Source organism: Seriola aureovittata, chromosome 6, assembly GCF_021018895.1.
Source record: "Seriola aureovittata isolate HTS-2021-v1 ecotype China chromosome 6, ASM2101889v1, whole genome shotgun sequence".
In the NCBI taxonomy this organism is placed as follows: domain Eukaryota; kingdom Metazoa; phylum Chordata; class Actinopteri; order Carangiformes; family Carangidae; genus Seriola; species Seriola aureovittata.
The window spans coordinates 30,155,623-30,175,030 of record NC_079369.1 but is presented as its reverse complement, the minus strand read 5'-3'; the positions used below and the strand labels follow the sequence as shown (position 1 = coordinate 30,175,030).

The following is a 19,408-nucleotide window of genomic DNA, read 5'->3' as shown; positions in this document are numbered from 1 at the left end:
CAGGTGATGTAGGGGAAAGAGCAACAGTGTTAGGAGGTCGGTATAGGTGGACAGGGTGACCAAACACAGGACTTTCCTAGACCCCTTCATTTTCTGCCTGAAACCAATTCCGCGCTGTTCCTCAACCTCAACTGTGTGTTTATCATCGTAACCGTGACAACGAAGGCCCTCTAACCTTAACAAAGTACTATTTTAATGCAAAACACAACCTTTCCCTAAACCTAACCAAGTAGTTTAACCAAACTGTGACTGTTACTACCACACTTATTACCATAGTGACAGAGATCAAGTACCCCTGCAGCTGTAGGGGCACTGTTTCAAGCGACCTTCAGAGGGCAGGGACCAGCAATCTACATGGTGGTTCAGACTTATTGTGGTCTCACCTGTGCATTAGTCTCTCTACTGATAGTGCAGACAAACAGCTGCTCTCTGGTGTGTAGATATGATAAATGGTTTCAAACTGGTGCCAGCTCATTAAGTGGATTAAAGTGGAGCTCACAATTTGATTTCACTATGTGATTAACACTTGGCTGGAGCAGTGTCCTGCACATGTTTAATCATGTACCAGAGGTAACTTCACTAGGTTTGTGAAATAACGTAGGACCATCTGTGCTATTCTCACACTGAGCAAATGGAAGAATTCATTCTCTTATCACTCCATACACTAAGTGCTCCATCTCCACACAATATTACAGCATTATGAAGCCTGTCAGACCAGATGTTGCGCAGGTTTAAACCATAACACAAATATTTGAATTACATTTTAAAATATTGAAGACAATTTTGGGACTTTTTTAATATTTCACTTCATCTTTAAAGTTATTGGTATTTTGCTCATTATTCTGAGTAAAAACATCACTAGTCAAGTCTACCGGTGATGACTCTGATTTTCTGCATCAATCATGGTACCTCAGGGGAACATCTGTTTGGAGTTAGCAGTCAGTGGTGATGTTGATTAAGCTGTATACAAATAGATTTAGGTACGTCAGGTCTATGGGTTCCAAATTCTCCCAGAACCTGAAGTGGAAGACCAACATTGATTCTGTCATCAATAAGGCCCAGCAGAGGATGGACCTCTTGTGCCAGCTCAAGATGTTCAACCAGCCTCAGCAGTCGTTGATCTAGTTCTACACAGCATCATCAAGTCTGTTTGTCAAATTTTACGTACTAATGCAGACATCATAATAGATGTTTTGGACCAATCCGCGTTCGATTTGCCTGGGTTCCCTGTCTCTCCCTCTGTGAAGCCTCTATAGACAGTAACCAGTGGCTGGTGATGCTAATCTAATAATGAGGCTGATGGAAAGTGGAGACATGCAGCACAACAGGACTACCAGTGGGGCTGGTGAGGGTCAAAAACCAGTTTGTATTTGGGATCGGTGACCAGCAGACCAGGTCAACCAGGACAAACTCCATAGGACATGCCAATGAAACTATGCTGATGCTAATGCTAAAAGGCTAATATATCAAACCTGTGGTAAACATTATTTGGAGCGCCGCTGACATACAGAGCTGTTCTAACTGATAGACCTGAAGCAGATCAGCTAACACAAACTATCGTTACACACTCAGTGAGGTAGTGTTAGCTATGGATGACTAGGGGTTCAGCTGGTAGGCTAGGCTAGGAGCTAAGCTAACAGGACAGCAACAGTTCACCTGCTAACACTAAGAAAGTTTTGAAGTAGAATGTACAGAGTCGCTCAAAGTGATATGAATTCAGCACACAGTGAGTAGCATTAGATAAGTAAAGTTGAGAAGAATGATAAAAGAGAAACAAGTAGCAGAAGGAGCAGACAGCAGTTGTCATCAGATCCCTCTCTGTGGCTGTTTTCATGGTTGTAGTTATTAACAATGAGGCGCCAACGGATTAGTCGTTAGTTGTAATTATACATCTGTGACAACCCCCACTGGTTTTGTACTTGACCCTCACTGGTTTAGTAATTGACCCTCGCTGGTTTAGTAATTGACCCTCACTAAATTACTAATTGATCATGCATAAACTTTGGAATTCTGCAAGGAAAGCAACAAAGCAAGAGTATCCTTCTCAGTGGTGGCGTATTTACATTGATGTTTATCAAATTGGTCAAAGAAGTAACTCTCAGGATTCCCAGTCAATGCCCTAGTCTTCCTCTTGGAGGAGCACCATCCCAGACCCATCAGCACAGGCGTATACTTCAGATTTGAATAGTAATTTCCAAACAGCTGAAGGTCCCATGTTCATCTGATCAGACAATAGTTCTATTAAAAAGTTCTCTGAGGTGCTCAAATTTAAATTTCCTGTAATGGTAATTTCTATGCAATTACATACATGAAAATGAAATAATGTTTTGCTTTAAAAGCAAGTAAAATACAGCGCAATAGTCAAGTCAGTTTTATTTATATAGCACATTTCATACGCCAGGCGTAAACTCAGTGTGCTTCAAAATAAAAGTAAGAATACATTATACATGACAAAATATAAAATAGCATATAAGATAAGAAAATATTACATAAATAAAACATAGTCAATAAATAATAACTGAAATAAATATGAATGCTCCTGTACTTTCTCCCTGTCTGCGTGAGGTAAAACCAGAGGTGATGCAGCGTTGGTCGTAAATGTCCAGCAAATATGGCAGCGAGGCAGCAGTGATCTTTTGTGCTTGGTCAGAGTGTGTCTTTCCTCCACACTGCTGTTGCCAAACCAGGAAGTGATACGGTGGGTAGGTGAGTATGCTCTCAATGGTGCCTCAGTAGAAAATAGTTATGGCTGGAGTGGGAGGGTCTGCCCTCTTCAGTCTACTTCAAACTCTTAATGATGGCTGTGGTGCTACAGTTAAGGTCATGTCATCAGTCAAATGTACCCCGAGGAACTTGATGCTACTTACCCCCTCTACAACAGGACCACTGATGGTCAGTGGGGTTGACCCTCCACCCTCCTGTCAACGATCATCTCTTTGGTTTTTATCAGCTGCTCCTACTCTCTTCGGTAGGCTGACTCATCCTCACTGCTGATGGGGCCTCTGCAAATTTTATGAAGTGGTTGTTGAAATTGGTAGCACGGTCATGTGGTTGTACAGTGAACAATAAGGGGCTCAGTATGCAGCCTTGAGGCGACCCTGTGCTCCCCGTGGTGTCTTCAGATGTATTGCTACCAAAACTGTGTTTCTGCTGTCTCTGCCTCAGGAAGACACACATCTAGCAGCCTCAGCTTCTCCACCAGGTGTTGTAGCAAGATCATATTAAATGCTGAGCTGAAATCAATCAGCAGGAACCTAAATGAGTTAGAATGAGGTGGAGCATGGTGGATATGGCATACTCTGTAGACTACTTTGCTTTATATGCATATTAAAGAGACATAGACAAAGAGTTATTGTCCACCAACAACCACAGTTTTTGTGGTGCAAATCCAAACATAATCCAAAATTAATGATACATACTAAATACTAACTTACTACACACGAACTAAAGGAAAAGCATTTCAATACAAACACATAACATTCTCAGGAACACATGGCAGGGAGACTGGCTGGATCAGAGAGAGCTGCAGCTCTGAGTGAAGGACTTATTCAATGGTTTGAAGCAGTTGACCATCAAGCAGGGAAATGACTGCTTTCGACTGTTGTGAATATTTTGTCCACTAGGAGCTGTAAGTTAGACAGCATGAGATAATTCAGTACACAGGTGTTACAGGCTGTGACCATGCAGGTGTCAGTCCATCAGAAAGAAGACATGTTCTGTCTCCTAGAGATGAAAAGTGCAAATCAATCCCAGAACAAGAGCAGAGGACCTTGTGAAGATGCTGGAGGAGTCAGATACAACAGTAAAACAGTTCTATATCAACATAACCTGAAAGGCTACTCAGCAAGGAAGAAGACACTGTTCCAAAACTGCCATAAAAACCCAGACTACAGTTCAAACTGAACATGGAGACAAAGATGTGACTGTCTGGAGAAATTTCCTGTGGTCTGATGAAAATAAACTGGGACTGGTGCACTTTCACAGAACAGATGACATCACGAGGGAGGAAAATGATGTGGATATATTGAAGCAACATCTCAAGACAGAAGTTAAAGCTCAGTCACAAATGACTCCAAACATACTTTAACAATGACAACACAGTCAGGGAATTTGAGTAACCATCACAAAGCTCTGACTTCAATCCAATAAAAAATCTGTGTTCAGAACTGAAAAGGTGTGCCTGGCCTCCAACCCTGACTCAGATCACCAGTTCTGTGCAGGAATGGACCAGGACTTACTGTGAGAAGCTTGTGAAGGCTACCTGAGACGTTTGACTCAAGTTAAACTATTTAAAGAGAATGCTACCACATACTAACAAAGTGTCTGTAGACCTCTGAATTCAACCAAAGCTATACGTTTTCTTCTTTATGGTAGGCTTTATCTTTGTTAAGCTGTGTGTGAGAATCTGCTTCATTAGCCAAGTATGTTTGTTCATATACTGTAAGTCTCTTAGTGAACTCACTCACAGCGCCATCAACAGTGTTCAGGAGTATACATGGGGACATGCAGCAAAAACAAGAGCAACAGAAGTGAACAAAGACGAATAAACATTGAATACTCTTAAATACATCCAAGTAAGTAAATCTTGTTTATTGGTTGCACCTGTTTCAACACCTTCATCAGAAACATAACCTCATCCCATTAAAACAAAACAACAAAACTAAAAATATCAGACACACTATCAGACACCCTGTCATGTTCCTGACACTCAGCCTCAGTTCATGTCATTCAGTGTTCAACAAGCAGAACATGACAAATGTCATGAATAATAAGTGATATAGCTTTGTGTCCAAACAGAGGTGCACACTTAAAGAGCTGCTACACACTGTGTTAATGGAGGACGAACTGCAGGAAACTAAAGCTGCCAACAAATATGAAGGTTCAACAGTTTGATGTTGTTTGTTTATCTGCTGAACACTGAGCTAATGTCATGAATTTAAGGAGAGCAGCAGGACCAATTGTATCTACAGTGGAGCAGGAGCCTCCATCTGCTGAGTGAGCAGTGTTGGAATAAAATACAGTCTGTTCTGAGACAGCTGCTGGTTGAAACACCAGTTTCATCAGTGAGAGAGAAACAAGATAAAAAGTGAGAGTATCAGAAAAATGTGCTGTTTCCCACTAGAGCAATGACAAGCATTGTAGCTCCACCTCTAAACTCAGAGGGAACAGGGAACTGTGGATGATGCAGTTTGTAATGAGCTGAACTGCAGATGTTCCTATTATTTTGTCCACACCATTAACATCAATGAAGGCAGGCTAAACAACAGAAACACCTGTCTGTACGATGTAACACAGCAGCACACCCTACATCCTCCACAATGATCACACATGTCTCTGCAACAGCTTCAAAACAAACTGAACATTAAAACCGGTTGGATTAGAGCTTTAGCTAGCTGTTCCTAATAAACTGACTGATTTTAATCTGCATGTCAGCTGCTGGGGTGAGGTTACATGGATCATCATATTTTCGAACATGGTGAATATTCAGAGAGAGAAATTACACTTTCCTGGACACTTGCTGCAGGCTGCACTGCTTCCCTCAGTAACAGGCTGTTTATCCCTCCAGCTCCAGGTGAAGCTGCAGGTGATGTTGCGCAAATATCTGTGCAGGACACAGATCTATCTTCTACAGTAAGGCTCCTTCATAGCTTGTTTTCCGTCTACTTCAGACAGTAAAATTCAAAATGAGTCTGTGTGGAGGGAGGGGCTGGAAATCAGGACACTGATGTAAAATGTTAAAGCAGGTTGATCGTAGTGCTGCAGCTTTCCTGGTTAAACAAAGTTGTATAAAATATTGTGTAAGAACCATGAGCTGGGTGGTCTGTACGTGTGTGTGTGTGTGTGTGTGTGTGTGTGTGTGTGTGTGTGTGAGGCTCACACTTATGCATGACTGCTCTGAGTAGGTCTCATCCAACTGTATAACATCAACATAAAAAATGGAGGACTGATTTATCATTTAACAATAGATGCTTTCCCAGTGAGAGAGGGCGAAGATGAATGTCTCACTGCCTCATATCATGTTCAATGGCCCCTTAACTGACCTTTGCCTCAGACAGGAGCAGGGATGAGCCTGGAGGCCGTGAGGAGCTTTGTAGAGTTTTTAGCATCAATGCTTCAAGAAAGAATTACAATAAATCTAAGAAGTGACCCTGACTGTTTCCTATTTAAAGCTACATTTCTCATCTTAAATCCAGAAAAGGTGGGGTCCGCCAGGTGAGTTTCCAGGGGCCCTAATTCTTTATATTATTTAGTTGTGATTTAAAATCTGCCTGCTCCTTTGATCCATGCCTTTGTGTACATAATACTGTACTGATAACATCACAGTGATCAAACAACAGCAGAAGATGTGTTACTCCTCAAATACAGTATCTTACATTTCCCATAATGCAACTTCCATCTTCCTGGCTGTTAAAATGCCTTCATCTCTCTTTGTCTCTCTTTGTCATGAAAGTTGCCTCAAAACAACCTTGATGATATCATCAGAGTTCAGGAAGCTGCCTCAGAGCCACAGAGGACTTTATCTTACTGTTTCTGCTGGATTAGAAGAGTGAGCTCTGTGGAGTACCTCTTTAAGATGGGACCTGTCCTTTAGAGCAGCTTTGGAGAATTGTCGAAAGAACTTTATTTGGTCAATAAAGAGGAAAGTCTTAATGAAAAGACACTAACAAGCTTGGACTAAGAGTCAGGATATGTCTTGGAACATCCTCCTTCAGTTCCACAAACTTTATGGACGTGCAGTATTTAACTATTTGAGTGCCCCTTTAATTAAAGAGAAATGTTTCCTTGGTTGACAGGTGTCTCAGGTGTTTCTGGCTCCACCTCCCTTTCTGGCTCCAGTAACTGATGTTATTCTGAACCAGGCTGTGTCACTGTAGTCCATGTTTGTCCACAGACAGAAGCCGATCAGCAGACAAAAACTGATCACTGTCTGATGTGGACCAGTTAATTAATATAGAACACAGCTGGCGTGTTGCTTCATCAGGACTTGATCATTGCATCTTTGTTTGACCTGTGGAAGCCTGTAGGTAACTATATTTAAATTATATGATGTTAACTTTAGAATTAAAATTTGACAATTAAAATGCGATACAAACAATTTAACCTTTTTTTCCATATATGCAAGCAACGTTGAGGTGTCACTTAAAATGAAAATGAAAACAGCGTTTGACATTTGATGTTCTTCATCTGCTCTGCACTAGGCAATATTCATCTATTGCATTTTCATTTTCATATCACTAAGCTCTTTTGGGGTCACAGTGAAAATGAAAAGTGTATTTACTGTTTTAGCATGACCAGCCATTAGCCACTGCCATTGTCGCAGTGACAGACAAACAGGGACAAGGTAGTGAATTTTAATGCTTGCTTTTAAGGCCATACATGGTCTTAAACATCAGTATCTATCTGACATGCTTGTGAGCTTGAACCAGTTGGACCCCTCAGGTCATGTTGACCAGGCTGTCTGGTTATTCCCCAGGTCTCCACAAAACGGATGAAACTGTCCTCAGCTGTTATGCTCCAAGCTGCTGGAACAGTCTGCCTAATGATATTAGAGGCTGCTACGCTATTGTCTTTTAAATCTGAACTGAAAACATTCATTTTTAGCTGCTCTTTCCAGTCTGGTTTGCTGGTCTTAATTTATTATTTTATTTTACTTTCATTCCTTTGATTGCTTTCATATCTGTCGTATTTTTCTTGGACTTATTATTATTTTATTGAATAGAACTTATTATTCTATTTTATTTCTACGATACAAAATTAATGTTCATACCATTTTTGTTGATTGGTTGTTGGTCTTAATTATTTCATTTTCTTAATTGTTTTTAATTCATATGTATCATTTATGTGTATGTTTTCATTTGCATCTAATGTTTTATCTATCTACTACCTACATAGTTTTTGTGGTTGCAACTTCCTTGATAACTCATGCTTTGTGCTTCCACCTGGAATGAAATGTGCTATATAAATAAAGCTTTGCTTGCTTATTGCATTTGAATATTGTCCAATGTGCAGCGGGTATGAGTTTGAAAATGAAATGTCAAACATCATTTCCATTCTCATTTTAACAGCCACAGGAGTGTGTGAAAATAAAAGGGAAATTGGCTTATTGCATTTTCATTTTCGTTTTTACTCAAATAACTCAGACATATGTGGAAAGTTACCTACCGCGGAATTACATTATCATTTAAATATAGTCCCATATAGTTTTCCACAGCTGCCATCCACATTCTATAAACTCCCCACACAGTGAGTGGAAGCTTCTCTGTAACCGGGCTCAGTGCTCCTACTGTCCGTCAGAGGGCGGCACTGAGGCCGGCGTCGAGTCAGTCTCAGGCAGTCTGGAGTGCCGCTGAGCCGGGCAGAGCAGACAGACAGAGAGTTGGGCTGGTGGAAGGAGGGAGGCAGCCTGATGCCGCCGGGGTTTACCGGGAATTAAAAATCTGACGCCCAGCGCTGCGCGGTGGACTCTGTCGCTTCTGGAGGAGGAACACGAACACAACAATATGCATCCTTTGTGGATTTGGATGCTGATGGCGGCCCTGCAGGTAAAATATTTCTCATTTTACAGCTCCGACCGTCGGAGGCTGCAGCAGGGTACAGCAGCAGGGTACAGCAGCAGGGTACAGCAGCAGGGTACAGCCTCCGTTGGAGCGGAGACAGATGGGCTGCAGATACTGATCCAGAGAGGAACGGAGCCAGTGCGGTTAAACCTGAGTTTGCATCCGCTTCATTGTAGTCACAATTTAATTCTCTGAATCAGGGCCGCTCTCCACACTGGAAGTAAAAGGCTGCTGATCCCAGACCTGCTCCGGTCCTCCCGCTGCTTCCGCTCACCACCACACAAACAAGGCAAACGGCTCCTCAGTGATAAAACCGATTCACATCAAATACAGTGTCCGTCGCCGAGGTGTGTGTGTGTGTGTGTGTGTGATGACAAGCTGCTGCTGTCGCCTGTTTCTGCATCTCATTTACGACACAGTTGATGTGGCTTTGTGCTCGGACTCGATGCTGTTATTGGACTGTGATCCGGTTCAGCCTGATTGAACAGAGCCCTGGGTCCTGTGGTGAGAAGACACCGATCACCGTTTATAAAAACGGCGGTGTAATCTGCCCTATGGTGGAGCAGGTCCAGTTCAAAGGAGCGGGCTGAATGTATCCCAGTGTAGATTCTTCATCCTCCTCATCCTCTGTCCTTCTCAGTGAATGTGGAACTCCGTCATTGGCTCTTCTTCCCGGAACATGAACCTATTGTGATGATGGACATTTTGTGATTGAGAGAAAAACTGTTTTCATATCCATCATGTCACTCTTTGGTTTGGCGCTAAGGAAGAAGAATTGTCAGATTTTATAATGGAGTTTGGTGTGCAGGTTGTAGATGACATACAGGTATCTCTCTCCACCTGCTCTCAGTCTGCCTCCATCACCAGAGATAACCTTTAAAGGCCCACACCAACATTTGTACTTGATCATATTCACAACCAATCACATGCAGCTGGCTGACCTCAGTCATGTGTTCCACTATTTCTTATTTATTGGTTAACTATGGCAGAGGCAGACTCTTACCCCAACCACTGACCCACTGCTGTTACTGTGCATGTTCACGTGTGAGCTCCAGAGGTTGTAAATGTAGCTTAAGCAGAATATAATGAAGGCACAAAGACGCCCACACTGTCGGACAGATCATTAGAGAGGACAGTGCTGTGCCAACAGGTCAAAGGTCAGCTCTTAAAATAAATCCAACACTACCTCCAAAACAGCAAGGTCGTCAGCAGTCTGAGGGGCTCAGATCAAACCTCTGGATGATTCAGTCATAATGATGAATGAGAAGAAAGAACATCATGTAAGTTAGCTGAGATAATGTTCCTCCTGTTGCCTTCAGAGGGAGAAATGATACTGGAGGTTGATGAAGGTTTGATTTTATCAGCTGTGTCACACCTGGTGAAGTGAGTCTGAACACTGAGCTCCCTCCTTATCAAGCCCCCTCCGTCTGTTGGGGTGGGGGGTGGCTGGTGTTCCTTATTAATAATACAGATTTACTGAAACTTTGAAGTTGAAGCAAATATTTGACCTGTTGTTTCACAGCCTGTGTAACCACTGTCAACTGTAACTGACCACTGATCAGAAGTTAGACTGACTTCATGTTTCATCATGTTGACAATGTGACGCAGCAGACAGACAAACATCCAGGTGTCAGACGACACCATGGATGCAGCAGGTTGTCATTAGCATAGCATTAAATAGCATGTAGTCTGTGTTTTGGATGATTTCATTTGTCGAATGAAAGTGAAGCCTCCATCCTGAGGACAGCTGAACAATTTATCAAAATATTGAAATCGCAACATGGCCAACACAATATCTAAATCACAGGAGATGCAGTTTTTTGGTGAAGGTAAAATGTGTCACTACAGACCATTAATGAAGCGTTGTGGTGCTACTGAGACGCCTGGGTCTACAGACCAGATGTAAGAGAACATGGTTATTTGGAAAAGAAATGAAATTCAAAAATTTACCATGTTGCCACTGAAATCATGATTCATATCTATCGAAAATAATTGCAATGTGACTTTTTTTCTGTATATCATTCAGCCCTAACTCTGAGTTAAAGCTGCAGTGCAGACAGAGGTCAAGCTAAGCTAATAGACTAGGCTATGAAAACGTAGCAAAGCCGCTCATAGGCTAACGGCAGCTGCTCAGAGGCTAACGACAGTGTCGTTGGTGAAGTGAGTCCAGTTCTGGACCCACACTCACCCTGAAGGACAGGCACACAGGGAGGGCCAGTAAAAACGTTATGGATATTAATGGATGTTTTGATAGTCCACCAGGATTTGTTCTGGTGTGCCAGTATGACTGTGAAGGGTTGTGTCGTACCTGGGCGTGTGTGTGTATATGTGTGTAGTATGGTTACAGTGAATCAATCATTAGGTAATAAAATCTAAGTGAATGATAGCTAGTTAAATCTACCCTTCTCTCTCTGCCCCTCTCTCTACATGACCTGGTGTTGCCTTGTGCCTCCATTTTATCTGTCTTTTCAAATTAAAAGCCCTCTGCAGAGTCATCTAATTGTGACACTGTAATATAAGTGAAACACTGAAGTAAGTACAGGGTTTGTACTGTTGTCATTATCAATCAGGTTGACACGTCCAGATTATTAATAATAGTAAATAATTGATTAGGTAACAGCTGCTGTGCAATGTGTGCACACGTGCACAGCTCCTCTGCCTCTGTGGAGATGTGGACTCTGAAGCTCAACCCACACACACACAGCTATCAGCAGCAAACACCACCTCAGCAGCCTGTCGACATGTCAGAGTAACAGAGAGAGAAGTGCTGAGCCTTGTGGATCTATAGATGTGAACATGACGGATGTGGTGTGTGTCTGTAGACCAGCTGACTAATAATCAAATTGTGTGTGTGTTTGTGTCTGTGTGTGTGTATGTGTGTTTCTGTGTGTGTGCGTATGAGGGAGAGGGCGACAGAAACTGGCAGATAAGTTATTCAATTAATTTGTGTTTTATTTTCTAATTGAATCATCACTCACCATAGATCAGACGTTACTGGACAGAGAACATCCCTGTTGATGATGAAGGTAGAAATGAACAACAACAATAGAAACTTGAATTAGATCTGTTGGTTTCTCCTGCTGTTAGCTTCCTGCAGGTGGTCAGAGAGGCAAACGACTCATTAATCTACCATCTAAGAGTTTCTTCAGGTACAGAGTTTTTATTTATTTTTTAATTAATCATTAAATAATGCCGTATATAAGCTGCTGCACTGCTAAAAAATGTATTTGCCAAGAACAAATACATAACTGAACAATACACACAGCTCTACTGCTTCATGTTGTGTCAAACAAATATCAGCCCTCACTGACTCACTGAGTCAGGTCCATTTCAGTGAAATAAGATTTTACTCATTTGAAATTGTAAAAAGTAGAAAATCAATATGTGGTGGTCAGTGTTGACAATGTGGTGGTTGCTACCATAGACTGTAAATAAAGATGGGTGTAGCCTCCATGATGTCACCCATAGATTTCTGAAGCTCAGAATGGGCCATTCCATCGTCGCCATCTTGCCAGTACCTAACTCTGCCCCATTTTGTATTAGCCGGGATTTGGGCAAAGAGGAGGGGCGCGTGTCAAGCCAAGACTTTGGTGCATGCTGGCTTGTGGCAGGCATGCCCTGCCCCACCTGTCATTCAAAGCAGCATGCCCTGAATTCTCCATAACTTGAAATAATAAATAAATATAACTATTTAATAAAATGTAAACAGGTGAGTTATATAAACAGATGTCATGAAGGAGGAAATTAGCTCTAGAGACCAACTGTTCTTGTACCAGGCTGTAAACATGTTTATTTCTGCTGTAAAGTTGGACATTTTAACATGGGAATCTATGGGGACTGACTCACTGTTGGAGCCAGACTCAAGCAGCTATTCAAAGAGGTTTTTTTGATTCTTCTGTGTTGGCTTAATTTTTCAGTCTCGGAGATTGCTGCTTAGTTGCTACTGATAAATCTATATCTGGGAAACATGTGTTAGCATGTTAGCCAACCAGAGCTGACATGTGTGTGAAAGGTGACTTGGTTAAAACCAAGAAAATACTAGAATGAGTGTCAATAATCATGTAAATAATATGTATTCGTTCGATTTTAGGAAATCAATGTGATCAATGCAATTTTGATGATTGGATGAATTATTGTAATTTAACCATCAGTGTTTCCTCTAGGATTTTTTTCAGCAGTGGGGGCATGCTATCCGGGGGGGGGGGGGGGGGGGGGGGGGGGTAGTACATTCAGTGGCAAAGTTTGCACCCAGGCTCATCTCTCTCTCCTGCACCTTCACCCAACTCTCCCGCTGCTGTGCTCTGCTCTCCTCCACTTTGTTTAACAACTCCTCCCTGTCTAATGTTACTTGTCTAATAAGATTACATTAAAAGTGTGAGTAACGTAACGCTAACAGCGTTATATAGTTTACACTCACATCACATCTGATTACAAGTGTGAACATTAAAATACTATTTTTTACCTAACCATCATCATTTACAAGTCAGTAAAAGGCTTATGATAGGCTACCTGACTAGCGTCTTCTTCATCTGTTGTCTTTCTCTTCTTAGAGAAGTATCTGAACAAGCTCATCTGAAAATGCAGTCAGCAGTTAATACATAATGACGTGTAGATATTAGCTTAATGCTATCAATTAGTTTACCCAAGTTAGCGTCACTGAGTTGGCTAATAAGTCTACCTTTTCTCCGGTAATTCGCTGCCTTATTCCTCACGACTACACTTCTCTGACTCTCACCTGGTGCCTGACGTGACGTCACTTTCAAGGCCGCGCTCTCGCGAGTAATTAACTCCAATAGGATCCCCCAACCACCCCACTCCCTCCCTCCCCTCCCCTCGCTGTTGCGCTCATCATCACACAAGCTGTGCTGTGAAGGTGGAGAGATGTGGCGGTGGTGCGTTTGCGACAATAAAAATAAATAAAGAAATTAAAAAAAAAAAAAAAAAGAAATTTGAAGGCGTGGCGGCTATGATTTAGCAGTGGCGGGCCGCCACTGCTAAATGAATGTAGAGGAAACACTGACCATTGAGCAGTATTTGTTATAGTTGTTTATGTTATTGGAGGAAATCATTTGGTTTATTGAGAACAGCAGTGACAGCTTTCTGAGCCTTTCATGGTTTCTGTCAGTTAAGAGGTTTTTACACCTGAAAAAGCCCCATAAACCATTCAAAATATCTTCATATGTTATTAGCCATGAATTATCTCTTAAAAACACCTTGATGTTAACAGTGGGTAAATTAATGGAGTTTCAGGTAGAAATGAAGGGATTTACTCTATAGTTTTAGAGGAGACATTAACCAGCAAAATGTTTGATCATTGATTAATTATTGAAATAGTTCAGCTTCTCTATCTTTGACTTACTTGTTGGACATTTCTCTTGTTTTCTGACATGTTAGAGAACAGTCAATTATTACATTAATAACAGGTGAACTGATCATTCAGTTTCCTCACTGCCTCATCTGATCTCAGTCACAGCTGATATGATCTGTCTCACCTGAACCAGGTGAGAGCTCAGCTCTCTGTCCTCCACCACTGCTTCTAACAAGGGAGGGCAGGTGGTCTGGAGCTCCTCAGTCCATGCAGCACTTGACTGGATCTCAGTAGATGTAAGAGGCCCTTCACAGAGACGACAGACACTGGACAGACTCTTCAACTAAAAACCTCATTACTCCCCTTGATCAGCATCATCATCACATTGTGCTCTGCATTGTGGCTGTACAGAGTGTGCACATCACCTGCCTGTGAATGTGCATGTGACATGGCTGCAGCCACACACACACTCACACACACACACACACACACACACACACACACACACACACACACACACACACACACACACACACACACACACACAGTCTCAGGGTATACAGTTATATTGAGTGAGTGTATTTGTTCTTGTCCCACTGCTGGTTCAAAGAGAGTTTTACCGTCCTCAGCCTGACGCAGGTCAAACGCACACAGATTATATGTAAATAACACAGCTTCAACAAACACATGTCCACATGTACAATTTATTAGAAACCTGTTGTTTTCTCTCCTCCTGCTCTCTGTCAGTCTCATCCGTGAAACTGGAAGAGTCCAAGCTGATGTCTGGAGGGGGGGGGGGGCAGAGGGCTGAACCAAGTGTGGTAGAGGGGTAGGGGGGTTCTTTATAGGGTGACAGACTTAAGTACATCTGGTCATGAATACCCTGCATGTGTTACAGTGTGTTTGTTGAGCTGTCTGATCCATCCTCTGGGTCAGCACAGTGTAATATTCACACACAGGAAAATGCTGCAGATGACTTCATTATAACATTTATTATCATTAGAGAACATAATTATTATCAGCAGATAGACAATGGACCTTGTAGTCCAATTGTTTTCATCAACACTGAACGTTCACATTAATAGGTTATGTTGTCTTACTGCTGTAAAGACACTCTGCTCAGAACAGATCTAGGGGGCATGTCAGACAAATGTCTAAACTGTAATGATGATCAGAATGAACTGAGCCAGTCTTCTGCTGTTATTCAGTGTAAATAAATAAATAAAGGTTTCTTGAGCTGGACTTTATTTTCAACAACAACCTCTGTTCATGTTAATGAGCTGACCATCTGTTCTGTTTTCCTATGGTTCTGTTCACATGTCTTCAGTCCTCAGCAAGTTCAGTCTGTGCAGACCTGTTCTAATGTTCTAATGTTTGAATGTTTTAATGTTGACTTTACACTGTGAGTTCTGAAAGAGACTCAGCCTCCGGTGATCTCAGATGGATGCAGACATTTGAATACTCTTTCCCTCTCTCTCTCTCCAGTTCATTCAGAGTGAAGAGGCCGAGCACTCATTGTCAAGCAAGAAGGGGGCGTTGCCATGCACGAGGGGGTTTGCACAGGACGAGTACATTATCGACACGGACCAGGAGCTGGCAAAGGGACAAGCTGTCTTCAACGGTCAGCGCACGCACGCACGCATGCACACACACACGCACACACACACACAGACACACAAACACACAAACACACACACACACACACACAAACACAAACACACACACGCACAGACTAGCAGACTAACAGACTCGGCGGGGACAGCTCCAGTAATAATCCCCTGCTGTTGGGTGGGGGTTGTTGAAGAGTCCTGCTGATATCTGACCCATAATGATCAGAAAAGGAGTGAGCTTTCTGAAGAGGACTGTGGAGCAGGATTAGATCAGCACACTGAGCCCACATGTCCCTATGATCAATGTCCTGCAGTCTGTCTTGTCCTCTGATTGGTAGCATCCTGATGCAACAGGACTGTAATTGGTGGTCTGAGCGTCCTCTGATGGTTCTGTAAGACTGATGAACATTCCAGTCTTGGTCTCCTGAAGGGTTCAGATGTAGGACAGAGGTCTCGGTCCTGGTTCAAAGGGTTCTAAAGTGATTCCAGTTGTTTATGAGTTGAACTTTTCATTTGTAGGAAGACTGTGTGTTCTTTAACTCTGGGTGACGGTCATCTTACTGCAGGTAATCTCTGTAAAACCAAGACTACCCTGTATCACAGTGTGGAACCTTTCTTTAGGCCTTCAGAGACATGCACAGGTCAAAACGTGGTCTGCAGTGACATGTCAACATGCGGCTACTGTTTGTGGGTTCGGCCTATCAGCAGCAGGCTGATCAGTGAGCAGTGTGATGATAGGCTGACAGACTGGACTGTGTGAAAGTGATGATGCTGGTTTGAACTTTTAACAACAATTTGAATGAAATGGTTTGAATAGAGCTTTAAGGATGACAGTCGATCTACATGTGTCTGTAGTGGCAGGAAGTGCTCAGGCCCTCTGATGTCTTTACACTAGCATTGCAGTGTTTTAGTACTCTGACTTGGTGAATAGGAACTTCAGCCTGACTGTAACTGGGCTCACTGCAGCACCAGCTCAGATAGTTCAGCTGCAATGATGAGGGTTGACTGGGAGGCAGCCGCTTGTCTCTTCACATGTCCTGCTGGGAAGCTCGTCAGTTTAACAGAAGAACGCTGTGGGATGAAGCAGCTCCATGTGAACATGTCAGACTGTGTGAACATGTCAGACTGGCCATGTCCACACTGCCACGTTTTCATTTCAAAATGGCATTTCAAAACAAAAATGATCTCTTTCCATTTTAGATCCATATCAAAAAAGGTCTCCATCCACACTAACACACCTTAAAACACATACAGACATTAACATTCACATACACTGAGCATGTGCGGTGTAAACAGGAAGCAGATTGTTTACTCTACTGGTTGCAGAAAATACTACAAATGAAGAACAGCAAAGACAATTGTAAGCTGAACAACAGCTGCTAACAAAGACAACAAGGTCAGTAACACTTGTAATTCATTACCATGGTGTATTCACCACTGGTAGGCGAGGCCGATGAGAGCCAATCAGGGACCGACTGTGGGTGTCCACATCATTGTTTCCAAAGGTCTCGGTTTCTGTGTGTCCAGACTACAACACAGTCCCAGAGTTTTCAAACTAAAACGGGTCCAGCAGAGTCTCTGTTTTAGGGGCAAAAACTGAGTCGTGCGGACACCAGGAGGAAATGTAGCAGAAGAGATGAGTTTAAAACTAAAACATAGTAGGATGTGGTCAGTGTGAACGTGTAGCAGAAACTCTTGTCAGAAGGTGATTTACCTCCACTCTTGTTTTGGTGGTTCTATTCTGAAGGAATGTATGAAACAGAGCTGACCACCCAAACAGCTGTTGTCTAACCACATTGAAGCACCAGGCAAACCCTACAGTAACACTGTGCTGAGGTGTGTGTGTGTGTGTGTGTGTGTGTGCGTGCGTGCGTGTGTGTGTGTGTGTGTGTGTGTGTGGTGTGTGTGTGTGTGTGTGTTTCAATGGACTTCTATGGACCCCCTGAAGTTTAACAAGGCAACAGTGACTGTAGCTGATAGAGCAGAGAGGGAAACAAGAGAGAGTGTTGCAGTTTGGTTGTAATGCGTGCATGTGTGCGTGTGTGTGTCAGTGTGCACAGGTTGAGGAGGTTAGGCAACAAATGATGAGGCTGTGTTGTTTATACATTGTAACAAATAGGAATTTCTACTTCATAGCCAGCTGGACAGATGGTACTGGTTCCAAGTTGCTGCTAAAGTTCTGAGAATGTGATGGTGAATGTTTTTCTACAGTACTGAAGGTGTTGAAGGTTCTCTAGATGTGGTAGGTACAGACATGTGATTCTTCCAGGACTGACCAGGGCATTAACCCTACAAGTGTTCTAGTGTGACATCAAACTGGAGAAAGAGAAGAAGAAGAACAACAGGTGCAGCAACAGGTGCAGCAACAGGTGCAACAAGACTTGTGGAAACAAAACACTCCATTACTGGTGTATGGAGATATTTAGTATTTGGATAATCAGGAACAAGTTCTAGATGACCAATAGTCAGTATATCTCTGAGCTGTTTCCTCCTCTGGCAACATTTACAGACATCAGATCTGTACACAGAGTTCAGGCTGATGAGTTTCAGTTGTTCACTTTATACCAACAACATGTCGTCAACATGTTCATGTACTGAAATGTTGAAATGTTACTGTGTGTGAACTGTGACAGAGATCTGTTGTAACAAGACTCCACACACATTGTCTAAGCCAATGCTAACTTGTTTAGGCTAATATTACCTTGTTTAGACTAACATAGCGACGTGAGCTGGGTGCTCACAACATTAGCAGGCTACAATCATAACTGTTCAGTCTGTTAAAATATTGCACCGACTTTTAGATAAATATCGTATTATTTAATTTAAACTTCAGCTGTACACTGACTATGTGTGTGTGTGTGTGTGTGTGTGTGTGTGTGTGTGTGTGTGAGTGTGTTATCACACTGTGTTAGCGGCTTCTGTTTTCTGTTTCTTGCTGTAGTATTGAATGTGCTATGGAGAGTCAGGGAGTGTCATTGGTGTTGGTACAGACCACATGTCTGATGTGGTGACGTCTCTATGAAGTGCACCACACTGTTCACACTGATGAAAACATTTGAACATTACCCTTTAACTCTCTTTGTAGCGTTTTAGTCATTTTAGCCTCCATCACATTAACCTTATAGTCCTGTTTGATCTTTGATTGTCCCGTTGCCATAGCAACAAAGGGCATACAGCATGATAAGTTGTGAAAAAATAATGTTGAAGTTGTAGCAGCTGTAGCTTAGATGGCTAACTGTAGTTAGAGTCTATTTGCTGACACTGGGTAATACATTTTGTTTATGGCTGAATATTCATTCAGATCAGTGTCAAACTGGCTGGAGCCTGACTGACTGGACAGACTGAAGGCTCAGAGATGAGGACAGAGTCTGACAACATTTACAGCAGTAGTTATCACTTCTTATTCTTCTGTGCATAAGATGTGTTTTCTCTCTGTGATGACTCTGGATTCAGTATTTTGAGCATGTTGCTGTGTGCAGCAGGATGGAGGGACTCGGTGCCGTGCTGTCTTTGCTGGGTTACAATCTGATGGCTCTGGGCACTGTTAATTATTTAATTGGAGCACAGGAGGAGTGAATTATTGATGAGAGGAGAGAGGATGGAGGGAGAGACATAATTATGAACAGAGAGAGTGTCTGGGGGATGAGTTGTGAAGGAAAGGAGGTCAGAGGTGGAGAGCAGCAGCAGAGAGCAGATCTGACTGATGCTCTGACACTGTCCTCTGTACCCTCCTCTCTGTGTCTGTCTCAGCCTGTTGCCTGGGTCTGGTCCTGTCCCACTTTTGGAGATCAGCTCATAATGACAAACAACATCAAGCAGTTAGAGCTGGATACTGAACCTCAGCACTTGTTAGCAACTGATGTGTGTGTAGCAGCCAGTTTTTCTTCTTACCATGACATGTAAAACAAGTTCACCTCAAAAGCAAAGTAAGA

General features: G+C 42.5%; 1 protein-coding gene across 2 annotated transcripts in view; it reads left to right on the top strand.

Moving 5' to 3' along the window:
• The first annotated feature begins 8,282 nt into the window (after positions 1-8,282).
• Positions 8,283-19,408, top strand: part of LOC130170725 (cadherin-2-like) — a 72,659-nt gene continuing 61,533 nt past the window's right edge. Inside the window, exons 1-2 of one of the 2 annotated variants that reach the window (XM_056378310.1) lie at positions 8,283-8,543; positions 15,352-15,487. In XM_056378310.1, the coding sequence (XP_056234285.1) occupies positions 8,502-8,543; positions 15,352-15,487 (178 nt within the window). In that variant the 5' untranslated portion in view covers positions 8,283-8,501. The remainder of the gene's footprint in view (positions 8,544-15,351; positions 15,488-19,408) is intronic. The other variant, XM_056378311.1, reaches the window with a different exon arrangement.